The sequence below is a fragment of the Pygocentrus nattereri genome, chromosome 9 (genome assembly GCF_015220715.1).
Source record: "Pygocentrus nattereri isolate fPygNat1 chromosome 9, fPygNat1.pri, whole genome shotgun sequence".
Lineage (NCBI taxonomy): Eukaryota > Metazoa > Chordata > Actinopteri > Characiformes > Serrasalmidae > Pygocentrus > Pygocentrus nattereri.
The window spans coordinates 30,102,875-30,120,696 of NC_051219.1; the positions used below are offsets into that span (position 1 = coordinate 30,102,875).

Below are 17,822 nucleotides of genomic sequence, written 5' to 3' on the forward strand. Positions count from 1 at the left end.
TTGTGTTATATTTGCTGTAAGTCTTTCCAAGTTGCAGTGATCCATGAGGAGGTTAAGCTAAAGCTTTATTGAAATTTTGGTTCTGTCCTTCCAGTTCAGCAGTATTTTTTGGCAATGGTAAGTGATATGAATATAAAGGATTTGAGGTGATTGGGTGATGAAAGTGAGAAAAGGTCATTAAGCAGTGCTATAATGGGACATAAAGGGATGAAAAGGCCCAAAATCTCTGATAGTCTGTCCATGACCTCTGACCAAAACTGCTGGATCGGAGGACAATTCCAGAAAGCATGATAGCAGTCGTCTGTTAAAGCTGGACAATGTTGGCATTTATCACTGTGACTGAATCCCATACGGTGTAGTTTAGAGGCTGTAATATATGTCCTGTGAAGGGTTTTATATTGAATTAGCTGGAGTCTTGAATTGCTGGACATAGAGAAGATGTCACTGCATATATTTTGACATTGCATGTTTCTTTTATATCTGAGGTCCATTTTTCAGTTGGGAGTGAGATAGCGTTGTCCTTTGAGGCTATAAGTTTATATATTTGTGATAACATTTCCTGAGGTTTAAGGGAGTGTAGTTTTAAGTGGAGAGGGGGAGTGTGATTGCAGAAATTTCCACTATTAACTGTTTTCTTTAGAACATCTTTGAGTTGTATATACTGAAAGTGACAACTATCAGGTATATTGTATTTTTCTTTGATGTCATCAAAGATCATGAGCAAGCCATCAGAGAACAACTGTGCCAGGCTGGTTATTCCTGCCTGCTTCCAGGATGAGAACACAAAAGGTTTGTTATTTATTGAAAACATGGGATTATTCCATAGAGAACCGGAGGGAGAGTGGCTGTAGTTAAGAATTTTGTTTCAATTCCACCATGCATTCAGGGTGATGCTTATTGAACTGTATGCATAAAATTTTGCTTTTTTTTATAGTTTCGTCTTAGAATGGAATACTGTTAATGTCCAGTTCTTGAATTAAACTTTCCTCAATGTCTTGCCAGGGCTGGTTTGAGCTACTTGTCCAGTGTCTAATGTAAAGCAATTGGTGTGATAGAAAGTAGTAGTAGAAATTTGGGGCCTCCAAGATGTTTAGGTTTCTGGAGAGTAGCTAACTTAATTTGAGGCTTTTGGTGCTTCCAATAGAACTTAGTAACTGCATTGTCAAGAGAGGAGAATCAGCCTGATGGTGGGGTAACAGGGGTCATAGAGAACAGATAATTGATTTTAGGAAGGATATTCATTTTAACTGCTGATATTCGGCCTATTGAAGTTAATGGTAGTTTATTTCACCTTTCTAGATTTTCCTCTATTTCTTGCACTAAAGATATGTAGTTAAGGTTATACAAATCGATTATGTTAGAAGAGATATGAATACCATAATATTTAATAGACTGTGTGATATGTTCAGATGATATATCATAGACCTTGTCATCTCAGTTGAATTTACTTAAGAGACAGAGACTCAGATTTGGACCAATTGATGAAATAGTCAAGACACCCTGCTATACTTATTTATCAGATCATGAGCTGACGGAAGGGACAGTGAAGGGTTAGTAATATATAGTAAAACATCATCTGCGTATGACTGATTTTATGGTGGTATGACTTTGACTGTCTGTCTGATAGAGGCAGCCAAGGGTCCAATAATGTTGAAATAAACAAAACAATAAAGGTGATAAAGCACATCCTTGTCGACATCCTCTTTGTAGGGTCTGGATATATGTCTATTTGTCGAGACAGAGGCAGAAGGTGAGTTGTATAATGTTTTTATCCAGTTGGTAAAGTATGGGTCAAATCCAAAGTGTTTAAGAGAAGCAAAGAGAAAGGACCATTCTACCCTATCAAATGTCTTTTCAGTATCCAGAGATGCTATTATACATGATGATATATATGGAGATTTTTTGCTGTAATACATATGAATTAGATTGAATAACCTACTTGTGTTTTCTGAGGACTGTCTCCCTTAGATGAACCCAGTTTGATCTGTGCTTATGAGAGTGGATATGACCGATTCCAATCTGATTGATAAAGCTTTACTTACATAAGTTTTACTTATACTTATAATTGATCAGTGAAATAGGTCTTCTTCTTTTATTTGTTTTCCAAAGCGTGCAAGCTGTAATGTCAGGATGTTCGTTAGTTTCAGTAAAGGCTGCCCATTCCTTATGGAATAAAATAATCTAGAAATTCTTTGAGTAATCATTGAGTAAAGTAATGTTAAAGCACCATCTGGGTGGAGGGAGGGATTGATAGTCTGTTAAAAAGGTGGTACTAATTGGGGCATGGTCAGGTATAATACTATTAATATCTGAATTAATTATTCTATGTGCGATAGAATTGTTAGACAAAAAGTAGTCTATGCGGGAGTATGACTTGTGGTAAGGGGAGTAATATGAATATTCTTTACTACTGGGGTTCTGCAATCTCCAAAAATCCACCAGTCCATAATCTGACATGTATTGTTTAAGCAAAGTTGTTGAATGATTATTTGTTACATTACACATGGGTTCAAAACTGTATTGAAGTCACCACCTATTATAAAAAATGAGTCAGAGAATTTTGATATTTCTGAGAAGAGTGAATGAAGGAAAGCAGGAGAATCTGTGTTTGGTCCATAAATATTTACTGAAGTTAAGGTATCTTTCCCAATAGTGCCATTAATAATAATGTGACAGACCTCTGGGTCAGTCAGTATATAGTTACTTATGAATGGGATGTCCTTCCTGATTAAGATGGAAGTACCACGTGTTTTTTAATTATATACAGAGTGATAAGTCTGGCCAATCCATTTGACAGTTAATTTCTGAGACTGTGCCTCTGTAAGGTGGGTTTCTTGAATAAAACATATGTCAGATTTTAAAGTATTGAGATGGTTTAACACTTTTATTGTTTTGGCAGGGAAGCGGATTCCTCTTATATTCCATGAGATTATTTTCAGGGATAATACCATGATTGTAGAGTAGCCATATAACATTGAACTGTCATATTATAACAATACATATAGATGGGGCAGGTATATTTACAGAGAATACATTCAGAAACTGACAAACAGAATAGGCTGGGCATGGATGTGTGTGTGTGTATGGATTTAAATGGGCTGTAGGCTTGGGTTAGCGTGATGTACTGATGGGAGAGAGGGGGGAAAAAGGTAGAAAAAAGACGGAACAAACGGATAGAGGTACATTTCATGTTACTTCATCAGTATACACAGTGGTCCATGTGAGCAGTATTACAGTCTAAGATTATACCATTAACAGCACAAGGACTTTTTTGTCATGCAGTAATAGTTCAGCTGTTGTGATAGTCATATGTGTGCATATATAGCAGGCCTATTGCACACAAGTCAAAGGATTATTTTATTGGACACTTTTTTGACACTGAACAATGAATAACTTGCACTTAATGGCTGTTTAGAGTGGAACAAGGGAAGGGTGATCTGACTATTGCGCAGTGCTACATATATTAAAAAAATTAGTTTTTTTTTTTTTTTTTTAATTCAGGCTTACAGCATGTGTCCTCAATATACATACTGATATGCAATCATAGTTTTAATTTAGGAAAATTTAGATGAACAAGAAGTCTGATGAACAAAATGATCCAAAATGCCAATCATTTTTCAAGGCAGTGAACACAAATACTGAACTTCATTCAACACAACAGCTTGTTACTGAAAATAGTAAATATTACAAACGATATGACCTTTTTGAGTGGAAGTGCACATTGCAGCTCACCAACTACATGCTTTAACAAATTAATCAATACCAGACATTTCAAACACAGGTTTGGGATTTCAATAGAAGCTCACAATATTTAGCCATTAACACAACTGACAATGCACTACCTCAAATATCTAATGCTACAAAACTGAGCTAAATGTGGGACAAAAGCGCTTTGGCAACAAGACAAAGGAAGAAGAAACAGAAATAACTAAGCCCTGTTAGTTAATAATGCTGTTTTAAATCAGTGACCCTTTCAGTGAAGCATTACACTTTGCTGGTCCAGTCCATTCAAGCCGGATCAGGGCTGCCCCACAGAAGCAGAACATTTAATTATGGACCCAAGATGTTTTATTTTCCATAACATCACTATAACATTATATGTTCCATAACATTTTTCCATAACATCACTAGACATCAATAATTGCTACATTACCAGGATGTACACCTCAGTGTCCAAGATTTGCTCACATATATTAAATGTTGTGTGTTTGTTCTGTTTACTTAAAGGAGTACTGCAACAAATTACTATTTTCCAAAAAGATAAAACACTAAACTATTACCAGTTTTAGTGTTCATCTTCTGGTTAGTCTGATCATTTCATATTACAAAAATACAACCTCTGAGACAGGGCAGTGTTCAGCATTTTGTAGGTCTATTAAACCTAGCTACAAACAGATTAGTTGAACTAGTCATGTTTCAGTAAAGGGGGGGGGGGGGGGGGGGGGGGGGGATGAGTGGGGGAGGAAGGGAAGAAGAGGGGGGGAAAAAAAAAAAAAAAAAAAAAAAAAACCCACCCTACTACGCCTTTAAAAACATTTATTATGTAAGAGAAAGACAGGGAAATGAATGAGGCTACATTACATTAGGAGAGAAAGTAAAGTGTATTTTACAAACAGTTTACATAATGAAACAGACCAGATGTGAAGAGGTATGCAAATACAAAGTTTGCTAGCAGAATATATAGCCTCAGAAGATAAAAAGTTAGGCCTTACTATGCATGCAATTAAAAAAGCATTACTTTACAGCCTTGCAATATTTATATATAAAAAAGAGCTATAAAAAGCCAAAAACAACACATACAATTTAGTCCCAGGAGTCTTTACATGCGGAAGCGATCAGAGAAGTTTGGTGACTGAGGCACTGTCAGAGTGGCCTCACTGTGCTTCAGCTCAATTGGTTTGTAGCGCCGGATAGGCTGGGCTTTGTGCACCTGCAGACATCAAGGATAGATTAAAATTGAGGAAGTCAAAAGATAACTATTTAGAGATGTTTTAATAAGGCTGCTCAAACTTCACATATTTGGTCAAAGCGGCTTTTCTGTTTTATACCTGTTCATGTCGCAATCTGGAAATTTCTTCCTTCTCTTGCTCCTCTCGTTCTCTCTCCTGCTGCTCTTCCATCTGTGCCCTTAAGGCTTCCTTCTCCTTCAGCGCTCTCTCAAACTCCAGCCGCTCTTTAGCCCGCCTCTCTGTTGACAGCTGGAAGCCTTCAGGAACTGCAGAATGGGTAGTATTGGCTTAAGAAAGTGCCAAAAGATTTTTTTAAATTAAGAGTTGACCAAATAGAGCGGTCACGTGGAGAAGGAAGTTAAACAGTGGTGAAAAGACAAAGAAAGTACAATAAGACAGAATTAGCGGTGCAGCTAACGAACCCCAGATAAAGCAGTAGCAACAGTGCTTTAAGGAATAAGAAAGTTAACTGAAAGCCATAGTTCATCACCAGGTGCATTAAACCCAACATACCCAAGATGGAACGATTTTCTTTCTTTGGTGCAAAAGGCTCTTTGTGTATGACTGCATTGGGTCGTGCCTTAAAGCATGCAGCATCAGCTTGCTGTTTAAACTCCTCTTTTACCTAATTCAAAAACAGGAACAAGGAAAATTTGTTATTTCTTTCAAGTATCTTAAGACCTAAATACACCTATTCTTTAGAATTTCTTTTAAGATGAATCTAAGCAGGAATGACAGAACCCAACAGTTTCAAAACTTACCACCTGCTCCCAGCGTTCACTTTTTACAGCTCCACGCTCATCTACCATCAGCCTGAAAGGAGCAGGTTTGGTGGGCTCAATCACCTTCTTTTCTGGAAGATTCACCTCATGGAAGTCTGGCAGTGGTCGAGCCTTGAACTTGGGCACCTAGAAAACAGGAAGAGAAAGGTGGGACCCATTTTTAGGCTTTGTATTGCCTAAAGGAAAAAAGCTCTGCTGATTGTTAGATAACAAAAACGGTTTTAAATGCTGGAGTTAACTGCCAATGAGACTGCTGGTTATACAGCGACAGACAACAGCTTTGCCCCATTAGTAGCCAAGAAAAAAGGCAAAGAATTAAGACAAACTGACAATTTGGAGACCAAATGGACTTATTTGTTACTCAGCTGGAATCTGTATACGTTTAACTGCAATGAGAAACTGTCAAACGCTTTTAAAAATAAATAAAAAAAAAAGTCACAAAACTGAAGTCAGCTAAACACTCAAATTTTCCCCATTCCACCGTATATAGTGCAGCGGTTAGCTACATGGTTAACTACATTCTGGCACCTCAGTCAAGAGACATTTCACAAGAAACTATTCTTCTGCAGAAAGGTTTCCTGTGGAAGATGCGAGAAGGGTCTATAGCTGAGCTATAAAGCTTAAAGCAGAGCAAAGCAAGTCTTATTTTTTAGCCTACACTAGTACATCAACACATATTGAGACATTTACAGCCAAGATGGTGAAATGTACAAAGGAAACTCCAAGGCAGTTGGACATTTTGTTGACAAAATGGCTCCTTAATATTTGGGTTGTAAATCCCTGGCCTATACTGCGGGGAAGATGCACACTCATCTGCCCAATTTGCTTCCTCAATGGTTTGAAACAAACAAATACATTCACTTTGTACCTCTTCATGTCTCATCTCTTCCAATCGCTTCTTCTGTGCTTTACGCTCCTGCTCACGCTGCTCAAATGAGAAAGGACACACTTCTACATGGTTCTTCACAGCAGGTTTGGGGTGGAAAGGTAAGAAGTGGGGCACAGGAAGTGCCTTCAGTGGAGCTGGTGGTTTCACCTGTCCAAACATTGAAAGAAAGGGAGAAATTCAGACAGCATAACCACATTTACCTGGTCTATTCAGAAGCTGTAAAAAACATGCATGTCACCTCATACCTCTTCTGTCTTGCGTTCCACACGAACACGGTTTTTGAGAGCAAATGCTGGAGATTCAGGGACTGTAGGATTCAACACTTTCTTCTCTGGAACACCCTAAGTACGTGAAAATTAAGTTGCACAGAAGTAAAACGATGTAGCAAAGGCAACCAGGGAAGAAAAGACTAGCGTCATGCTTGAGAAGGAAGATTAAGAAATTCTTACCACCACCTCTTCCAGAATACGGGTTGGCAAGGGTCTGGAGTGGAAGGTGTGATCATGTTCCTCTGACTTTTTATTGGCATGACGCTCCTGCAGACGTTTCTCCACCTCCAGCTGGAAGCCCTCTGGGCGGGTGGCTTCCTTAGGAGCCGGCTTCTTAGGAGCCACAGCCCCTTCAAGGATCTTACGGTTAAGTTCTAGGGCCTTGAATTTAAACCTGAGGAAAGATGACAAGTTGATACAAAGTTCTGCTTTATCAGTATTTTCCACAATACAGTGAATCTACTCAACTGACTACATAGGCTCATCAATTGCTTGAAATACAGCCATGTAGATACAGCATGACCCTTTACATGTACACCGATTTTGGAGAAGGCGATCAAGACACTGCTACATACTGGCGCAGTTTTTCTGCTTCTTCAGCTTCAATCTCTGCAGTGCTCTTCACCATGACAGGACGGCTCCTCTGGCGCGTCATCAGCTGAGGGGTCTGAGGATGAGTGACCTTAGGCCTCTCAGTCTTCACTGGTGATGGACCTAAATACGAAGTAAACACACCCAGTGAAGGCATTTCTCAAATCAATTTCTAGCTATTAAACCAACACAACCCAAATTACAGATTTTGGCTTTACCCTTCTCTTGACACCTGCGGCTGCGCAGGTGATAGCGACTGGGAGTTCGTTTCTCAAACTGTTCAATCTGCTGGGCCATGGGCACATAAGAATCTGTCTCATCCAGCTTCCTTTTGCTACCAGTGGAAAGGTTGAAGGGCTTTGGGATTGTGGTGCCCTTAGAAGCCTTCAACTAAGACAAAAAAGTTAAGAACTTGCAGGTCATAAATGGTGCTCCTGCCTGCTTTGATTAATGTCTCATGACCACAGATGAAAGATGGTGTTCAAAGTTTAAAACCATTATACTCACAGGGGAGGCAGGATGTTTGCGCAGTTGAGAAGTAAAGTCAATCTCTTTATAAGAAGCTTCAGTAGCATCAGTCTGGTTTTTCAGCCTATTATCTGAGCGGAAGTTAAACTCTTTGGGAATGGTAGTGGATAGCACCTGCTTCTTTGGAGGACGACCTACAAAATCAATAGCAAGTAATGCTTAGCATTAGCATGATTAGAACAGAGCCAGTCACAGCAAAACACTCATAGTATGTTTCAAATACCCAATACTATGGGGTACTAATACTACTAATACTAACTCCTATTGAGAATATGAAGTTTCTTATAAGTTCAGGACTATACAGCCCTTTTCTACTCACTTCCAGCCAGTGCTGCTTTGTAGCTGGCCTCATTCCTCTTGCGCTGCTCAGCCACCTCCTTCTGCAGAGCCTCAATGCGCTCCATCTCTTGCTGCTCTGTGCTTCTCTGCCTGCAGGTCAAAAGGCAACTTGAGCAATCCCATACCAATAAAGCAAATCCACAGAACCATGGCTATAATCATTTCCAGCCCAAAATAGTCACTTACTGGTTCGCAGAGGAGGTAGATGCAGATACGGCATCAGAGGACACACGTGGTTTGTTCTTCAGCCTGATGCTGCTCCTTGCGGCGACAGCACTGCGGCGAACTGATCTCTGACCTGTGGAGCTCCTGTAGAAAGTCCAGAGTAGTAATCATTTGGTGGCACAGGAACCCATAAGGCTATGACGAGGCTTAAGTGGCACAAACCCAGTGAGATGCATGCAGTTGTGTGAAAATAAGTATCTGATCTCATTTGAGATGATTTAATATTTCTCAGACACATGCAACTGCCACACACACGCATCAAATCTGTGAGAGACTATTTCACCAGTGATGTCCCATCATGTAAATGTCACCACTGTGCATCAATTCTGGACACTTTTTTTACCTTCGTAGGTGACGGAAAACAGTCCGTTTTGGAGTTGGAACAACTCTGCAGGTAGCAAGATGAACTACTGACTGAATGCTCAAAGATAAGTCATTTGAACAATCTGAACCCCAGATGTGAACTTACCTCCGCTTCTTCTTCACAGGTGGTGTTGTAGGAGCTTGAGATTGCTCATTTTTGACCACTGGACGCTTTGACACCCTGGGAGGAAAGTGAAAGAAATAACATGAGTCACACACAGCGACAGAAAGACCTCAGTCAGAAGCCTGCACATCAGGGAAAAAAAGGAGCCCAAATACATAACTCCTCTCCAGAGGTTAAGAACTGAATCAGCTTTATGTACATACAAAATATTAAAAAAAAGTTAATTCAAGCTGAAATTAACAATATGTACTGAACACAAGTATTCAAATGTTTGGAGCCCTGATTTCTATTATCCAATTCAAATATTCCAATGTGAGCCCTGCACAATGTCAGGTTTAAAATAATTAGTACGGCACCCGGATTTGTGCGATTTTTTTTGTATAATATTGGAAATTAATTTCAAAAGTGGAGATCTAAACACATGGCAGATAACTTGCTGAAATCTTGAACCTGCATGAGAATTACTCTATTGTTAGCTCATTAAAAATAGAATGCTTACAAATGTCCAACTTGATCACTAGAATGGTTTTTGGATTAGGTTTATAGTAGAACTTCATTCGTTTAAAGGTGCTGAGGTTAGACATGAACGAAGACACCAGCTTAACTATATTGGTGCTGAAGATGTCTTCAGAGCACAGCACTGATTTTAAAAACTGAATGGCTCAACCTACTGCATTAAGAGACGACAAACCAATTCTTTATAACTGATCACCATCTCAAGGGCAGCCATGTTTACTGTACCTGCGTGGCTGTGCTGGAAGGCCCTTTCTCTGACCCTGACCGGTAGCTGCTGTTGGCCTGCTGTTACCCCACGATGTCACAATATTAGATGGCTGATCTGTGACTGTATTATCTGGGACACCTGAGAGGAGAAGGCAGAAGTTAGCAAAAACGAACTGTAGAAGCACAAATGGCAAATTCTGATATACTTCATGTACAATATATAACAAGAAATGCTTGAACCATTATTTCAATTCAGTAAAACTTCACAATACCATCATAACCATTTGGTAGTTTTTAATGTGCATTACATATGAGAAAATTAGCTGGTGAATCTGACTAGGATTGTCTAGCTAAAAGGGTTACCTACAAACCTTTTACAATCTGATATGCATAAACATAGCCTCACCAACAAACCAGTCCATTTAATTAAATTACACAAGGAATCCACATCACCTGTGGCTGATGTTTCTTCTTTGACCATAGGACAAACTACAGCTTTTGGCAGATCATTTTGCACACCATCAAAAGGTTTTGGCACCCTGGAGGGGGTTGCAAGCTGCTCACAGAAAACTTTGCCATTTTTAGGGGCCGCCATGAGATCTAAAGGAAAAGAAGCCATGAAGCCAGAATATTTGTTTTATTAGACAACTAAAAACCCTGTATTTTATTTTGGCATAAACTAAGTTAAGGCTAGGCTGCTGTCTACAAACACTTGCAGATGACTACAATGCAATATTGTTAAAACTATCAGAATACAGAAGACAAGTGTTAGCTGGACAGAATTAACCATTATTAATCATTATTAATAATTGTTCCAACACTGCCATACCCACTGAGCAGTTCTACCAAATAACGTTATGCAAGCATCATTAGTATAGCATAGTAGTTGGTTCTTTAACCTAGTGTACCAGATACTTTGTTGCCGTTATTAAATGTTATTTCAATACAGACTCAGTTTATATTACTACCTACCCCATATAAAGAAATGACTTTTTTCTGATAGGATGATTTAGTCTACCAAAGCATCCTTCTTGTTAGTTTTAATGCTGGTAGATTAGCAATTTCGCTGATTTCAAATATCACCATAACCTACCCAACTAGTACAACGCTACTTTAAATATACGCTAACCTACGGTAGGACGTTCGGCCAACACGCCAGAACAACTGTAACTTCTGACACGATAAGCTTTAACACAAGACTCAGACAAAGACTCGTCTGCAGGGGCTCCGACAGGCCTGCGTGTGCATGTAGAGCCTCATTTGTTGGGACGATTTTTGACCAAATAACCACAACAGACGTCGAGATAATAGTAAAGCTTACCAAACCACTGATCGGCATTATCTTCAGGATCCAAGTCAAAATCATCCATTACATGAGACGGGGCGTCGAACGCGTAAGGATCAGCCGAGTCGCCTCCCTGTTGCACGTCCATCTTCGAAAGCCTAAAACGCCTGCAAATCCACCAAACAATGGCTTAGCCAGCAACCGCAGGTTTATACCAAGTAATGATAATTGGTTAATCTAGTCAAATGAACACCAGGCTGTGTTGCAGATAAGGTAATGACTTCAGGGAACACAAACACTTCGAAACTTCAGTTACAACCAGCGAGCTAAAGCTAACGTTAGCGAGCTAGAGAACGGAAGCCATAACCTAACGTTTAACAAAATAAACTAGCAAACCTATATACATCGATAGCTAAACAGCCTTCGCAGCTCCGCGTACCTTTCAAACGTGATATCTTCTCTTCCAAACAGAATATGTAAGCAGTAAAATGACGAAAAAAGGCCAAACTTGTCCGTCCAGCGCGTCCAGGTGAAACAACTTGAGTGGACGGTAAAAAAAAAAACGTTTGAATATCAGCGCCGTTGGCGTTGCGTTTACAAATCAGCCAATCGCGGCGCAATGCAGCTCGAACTCGGTCACTCATTGGTCGAAGTGTGTCTGACGTAAGAGGCGCCGTTGTGCCACGTAAAGGGTCTTTTCTTAGCAAGGGACATTTAACTTCAAGCTAAACGAGTTTGTTTTTAATGTAATATACAATACTGCAAATAGTTTGATCAGTATTTATTTAAGAAAACAAAATAATCCCAAATGAAGACATCAGAACAATGTGTATGCACACTGGGACTGGATTGCACTTACTGTTTTCATAGTAAATTTGAACTCTATTGCTATCTTAATAGTCACAGTAATACTCGATGCAATTGCAATAATCTAAATCCATAATATTTAGGACGATGCCAGAGATTATATCCTTGATAATTAGTTGGTGTAAAAAAAAATCAGTATTTAATTTATGCAGATCAACAATGATTTATGTTCGATATTGATTCTCATTCATGTTATTGCTGACTGATGTCAGAAATAACTGCATGTTTTGTCAATGTTACACTCTTGGGAAACAGTAAGTTACTAAATTAGTTTCTTAAGACAAAACTACAACTGTAATCACTGTACTTTTTCAGTTGTTTGCCTTTGGAGAGGATTTTAAATGTTGCTATCATGGTTTTTACTACCATTTTTCATTTAAATCAGTGCTGATTGGATATAAAAAATGATGTTTATTCCCCTAACATAGTACTACACATCTCTCATTGTCTTATTTCTTCATGTCCATCGTCAAGGGCTATCAAAAACACCTAAAAAGTGTTCAGTGAGGTTACATAAAACAGTGGAAAAGAATTTAGCATCAGATTTTAGTTACATAGAGCCCTAAGAAAAAGGCTTTACATTTGGTTGGTTGTATTGCAGTATAGTTTAATATTGATTAGTCAAAATAGCCCCACATGTTCATATTGGAATTGACAGAAAAAGCTTGAGAAGTGTTGTTTAGATGGTTCTTCAAGCATCATCTGGAAACATAGTTTCACCATGGTTTAACTGTAGTATCCAGCACATTCACACTACCTAGCAAGCAAGCAGTTAGTGAGAAATAAGGCTAATGAACATTTCACCATCTTAATTGATAATCATTAAAAGAAGATATGCAAATGCAAACTGGAATGCAAACTCTTTATTTTTTTCTAATGGATCAAAAGCTTTTAAATAAAATATAAAAAACTAAAATATTGAGCATGTAAAACTACATACCCATATAATAAACACACAAGATTCAACTAGAACTTTGATAGACTTTTAATGATATTATGTGCAAACATGATTTAGAGCATATAATCGTTATATAATCAAAGTAGTGTAAAAGCCATAATAAATCAAAAATATTGTGCAAATCAATACTACAATATAAGAAGGCTGGACCCCAACATGCTATACTTTGCATAAAAGTAATTTTCAGGCATCTTCAATGGAGAAAAAAAATAAAGAAACACTGCATTACAAATCAAAAGGCAATAAAAGTAGGTTACATGTGTACAGTACATATAATGAAAAATGTGTGCTTCTTTACAGTGTTCTACATCTTCTGGATCATGACCTGGAATTTACCTGAAGAGAGAATAAGAATAGTGAGGACATTTATACTACCTAGATGCATAAAATCAGTTTTTTAAGCCAGTGGTCATCAGCTATTTTCCTGAGGAGGTGAGTTAGGGCCTTAACACAAATTTGTTGTCTACTAAAAGTAACTTCTGAAGGAAGTGGTGCTGCACAATATATCATATGTGCAAAATATCATCATATACCATCACCTTATTACAGAAAAAACTCATTTTAATATTACTAAGGACAGGAATGAAGAAGGTCTGATTTTAAGTTAAAAGGTGCAGTGCAATTGCAATATGATATTCACAATACGATATTTTGCCCATACTGTGCAGCCCTGGAAAGATGGTAGGCATCCAGGAGAAAAGGTGATGACCACTACCGTAATGTGTGTGTAGGTAAAATAGATTTCCATACAAGCTGGCATGACAGACACTTCAGCGGTGACAATACTCTTGACACCAAGATTGGACAGTCCTCCTCTCACCAGGCCACAGGTGAACGCCAAATACTGCATATGAGGAAGCAAAGAACATAAATTCACTCACTAATAAATCAGTCAAAAACATTCTAGTGTATCTTTTCTGTAAAATCATAGTATAACTGTACATGTCTTTAAACACATAAATACAAGAATATTACATATCTAGGCCAAGATTAGCAGCAGATTCAAGCCTCAATGTAAAGTATACATGTGTACCTTTGGGGCATGCTCCAAATACTGTTTACCAGTGGATAGTTGGGTCAGCAACCGGAACTTGTTGTCTTGTAGGACATAAATACCCTGAACAACATATAAAAACATTACATTCCATATGGCATATACAATTCTGTGAAAAAGGTTATAGGCATCTAACTGTCAAAAAATATTTAGCTTCTCTAAAAGCTCCCTCACAGGAGATTGTTACATGAAACGATTACAAATACGTTGTTCGATTCCTGAGACACTGTTTCAAGAAGGTTTTGCACTAAAACAGATTTTATTAAATATTCATGGAGGAGTACTGTGCGGGGTGCTGTAACTGTTGTGCTATTTCACCACCATCAGCTTTACGTATAAAAACTCAGAAGATACGTATAGGGTCACTAGCAGTTTTGGATAGTCAATAAAATGACTATATTTGCATTGTAGACATCGATCAGGTAACTAAAATGTTGCTCAGTACTGTATATTAAGTCTAGTTTGTTAGAGGGAGTGTCAAGACTGCTTTTTGATTGAGGCACAATACAAGAAAGCCAGTCAGAACAGAGCGAATTTACATATATCAATCTTCAAGACACAAAAAACAGCCTGTTTAATTCTATGTGATAAAAAGAGATGAATGTCAGTAACAATGAATTATGACATTTTCAGTACATTAAACCACACATTTAATAAAAGGACCTCAGAGAAAAGCATTAAATACAAGAAAAATGCAGGATATGGGCTTTTTACAACAAAAAAACATAATATTGCATTAGCCTCCATTCATGTTTTATATGAATCTATCACCAAAACTATAAAGAAATCTGTAATTCTCCTTAAAATTCCATTCAGAATGTGAATGGAAAGGATGCTTAAAACAAGCAAACTGCACCTACCTGATGGTTCGTTCTCAAGTTATCAATCTGCTTCTTAAACACACAGGTCCAGAAATCTTTGCAGATAAATTTCATAATATCAAGCTCATCCTTAAAGCGTGCCGTGTCTTTGGTAAACCTATGAAAACAGTAATCACCACAGAATTCAGTTTAAATTTCATCCAATGTAAAAAGTGAACATGGTTAAAGGTTTTATTTGTCAGCTTCTTTTGACAAACAAAACATTTAGCCATATTTTGAAAGGCATTCCAAGAATTGTTGCTTTTAACTTTGCTCTTTGCGCAGAAACTATTCCTTTATAACATCCACAAAAGTGGCCAACAACACAATAATGTCTAATGGGTTATCGTGACTGTCAATCAATCACCTTTTTTTTTTTTTTGACTCGGAAGTCAAATCTACAATGCAGCCGAGCATGTTAGAGAGACTGAAAAACTCGAAAATTACATTTAAATATAAATCAAATTAAACTAACAAGACTAAAGAAACAAAGAAAAAAATAAGGAAAATTAAATAAACGCTCAATTACGAAACAGACAAAATAGCAATAAAATATGTAATAAAACCCAAAAAATAAGCATATTAAAGAACCAACAAAGATAATAGAGAATATGATCAACTAAAAATCTGCACCACCAACAAATAAACTTTTTTAAATGAAAGAGAACCGTAAACTAAGATCAAACAGAACATCTGCAGGCTGAGTGGAGGAGCTCAGAGATTAAAAGATTAAAAATGAAACGAAATTACAGGGACTGAATAGGAATTACTGTACTGGCCAGCCAATTCAACAGATATTGTCTCATAGAGTGGGTTTACTTAGTAATCCATTAATGTACTTAATAATCCAATAACTGCAGAAAATCAGATTCTCAGTAATACAATGAACGTGTTTACATGCATTTGAATAATCAGATAATGGGGAAACTCTACATGGGTCAGACAATAACAAGATTTCTGAGCTGTAACCAGCAAATAACCTCACAGAAGAAGACGTGACCTAAACATAATGTAAAACTCGAACTTAATGCTGCGACTTTGAGCCACTTTACCTTAAAATATGAACATACATCATCTAGAAGATGAAGAATACCTAAATCCTTTCTTTCGTCAAGCATGTAGTTTGTTTCAGCATCGCTTCAAAAGTGTTTTTCTGCCATCTTGCAGCAATGCTGCTTTTTTATTTCCGGTACTGTGGTCTGTTTTGCATACACGCAGACTAAGAAATACGAAAGAAATCTGGGTAAGAGTTTACATGTACTGAGAAATCTGATTGATAAACGGAGCTGGATTTTAGCTCAGCAGATTTCTAGACCCTACTCTGATCTAAGAAACCTGCCGTTAACAGTATGCTGTTTACATGACCATTTGAATAATCAGAGAACTCTATAAATCCGGCTATGGTCTTTCCAAAATGTGGGTCCAAACCTCTAATGAGCAGACTGAGGGTGTGAGGAAAATTCTCTAATAGAATCACGAAGAACAAATGAGAGAAACCAAGACTCAAAAAACATCATAAAAGTATGAGGAAGAATGAGATAGGAACCAAAAAAACCTTTCTAAGAGATTGAGGAAGACACACTGAGAGGAACCAAGACTCAAAACAGGAAGCCATCCTCCTCTGTGCTACATCAGATAGTGAAACTGGGACATAAGTAGAACAAGTTTACAAGGAAAATTAAAGAGGCACTGATCTCAGAAGATCTCAAGCACTGATCTTCTACAGAAGAAAGAACTGTTAGACAAGGCCAATGTGACCAATGTCTGTACTATGGATAAAGACTGTGCCAGATACACACAGAACATTAGGCATGAGAACATGATAGTTAAGAAGAATGAGTGTACGGCAGGATTAAAGGATAATGAAACAGGCTATGAGTTCATATCCCAGTATTTTTTTTTTTTATAAATCGTGAGAAACTGGCCTGGTCTATCCAGTATAACAGTGATTAGTTATAATCATTGATTTAATGAGTCCTGCTGCTGGTGTCTTACTGTATAATCAGAATGCCATTAGCCAACATTCCAGTATCATTCCCAGCACACTTATTAGACCTTGATATTAAAGTAGATTCAGCAGGAGGGAAGGTGTTGGGTTTGTGAGGACACCTGCCTTTCAATGAGTCCTTGTCCCACACGGAATCCCATGTTCTCCAGCTTGGAAACGCACCGTCCGTTTTCCTAGACACAGAACATTGATAGAACGTTACGTTTCATTCAGAGACGAATCAAACAGACTGTCCAACACGGTCAGGTAAACGAAACTTCTTATTCGAATGTAATTTTTCCGTTCCACCTTAAATGGTGCAGCAGTTACATTCCGGTCATTCTGGAGCCTCAAAGCGCCGGAATGCAACTGCTTTTCCATTGAAGGTGGAACGGAAATGGGAAAGGGGAATAGGAAAATGACTTCAGTCGCTTATCAGGACACAAGGTGGACAAACAGCGTCATGCATTTGGTCTTACTGTCTCTCCGCTTTCTGCACTGTTCACATACTGGATCACTTCATTATGAAGGAACTGAAAGAGAGCCTCGTCTGCCATGTCCGCGATAAAAACGCTCGGCCACTAGCCGTATATCATCGGGAGAAACGTTTACTTGTGGATGAGACGAAGAAAAAAATGGTTAGCATGAAAAAAGCAGCATGTTCAGTCCAGAATTAAGACAAACTGGATGATGACGAGAAATGAAACAACACCGCCCTCTCTCGCGAATCAACACAGGGTCCTACGCCTGGCCTTCCTGCGTAGTTTAGTCGTCCCTGATCATGCCTGTGTGAGCACATACAAATAAGCTGCTGGGCTAAAGCATTTTTAAACCGTTCACTTAGTAACGCAGGAACACGTAGACTTAACCAGGTGTGTGGAACCTTTAGCTGTAGTGTATAGCATAAATTGTAGTTCTGTTCATCCTCACAGCATAAAAAAATCACTTCATTGAATGAGAATTCTGTCCATATTTCAACATTTCTGGATAATTCAGTCTTTGAGATGTTCAGATGAGATTCATTCAGTG

The 17,822-nt window shown here is 38.2% G+C and overlaps 2 protein-coding genes across 4 annotated transcripts; both read right to left on the reverse strand.

The window, feature by feature from the left end:
- Positions 1 to 4,519: 4,519 nt before the first annotated feature.
- Positions 4,520 to 11,611, reverse strand: tpx2 (TPX2 microtubule nucleation factor). 3 transcript variants are annotated; one of them, XM_017706070.1, is made up of 18 exons: positions 11,507 to 11,611; positions 11,104 to 11,234; positions 10,236 to 10,382; positions 9,801 to 9,921; positions 9,042 to 9,116; positions 8,916 to 8,960; positions 8,534 to 8,656; positions 8,328 to 8,437; positions 7,988 to 8,142; positions 7,699 to 7,870; positions 7,465 to 7,603; positions 7,070 to 7,283; positions 6,866 to 6,961; positions 6,600 to 6,767; positions 5,711 to 5,857; positions 5,463 to 5,574; positions 5,049 to 5,215; positions 4,520 to 4,930 (listed from the first exon to the last, which is right to left on the reverse strand). In XM_017706070.1, exons 2-18 carry the CDS (start codon positions 11,213 to 11,215, stop codon positions 4,820 to 4,822), a joined length of 2,214 nt encoding a protein of 737 aa, XP_017561559.1. In that variant the 5' UTR covers positions 11,216 to 11,234; positions 11,507 to 11,611; the 3' UTR covers positions 4,520 to 4,819. The 3 variants fall into 3 exon arrangements, with proteins under 3 accessions (XP_017561559.1, XP_017561551.1, XP_017561566.1); XM_017706062.1 differs by having other exon boundaries at positions 5,049 to 5,236; XM_017706077.1 differs by lacking the exon at positions 8,916 to 8,960 and having other exon boundaries at positions 5,049 to 5,236.
- A 1,290-nt stretch (positions 11,612 to 12,901) lies between these two features.
- trappc6b (trafficking protein particle complex 6b) lies at positions 12,902 to 17,557 on the reverse strand. The gene is made up of 6 exons (XM_017707085.2): positions 17,273 to 17,557; positions 16,920 to 16,987; positions 14,807 to 14,924; positions 13,926 to 14,009; positions 13,643 to 13,736; positions 12,902 to 13,228 (listed from the first exon to the last, which is right to left on the reverse strand). The coding sequence occupies exons 1-6, from the start codon at positions 17,348 to 17,350 to the stop codon at positions 13,197 to 13,199; spliced, it is 474 nt and encodes a 157-aa protein (XP_017562574.1). The 5' UTR covers positions 17,351 to 17,557; the 3' UTR covers positions 12,902 to 13,196.
- Positions 17,558 to 17,822: the final 265 nt, after the last annotated feature.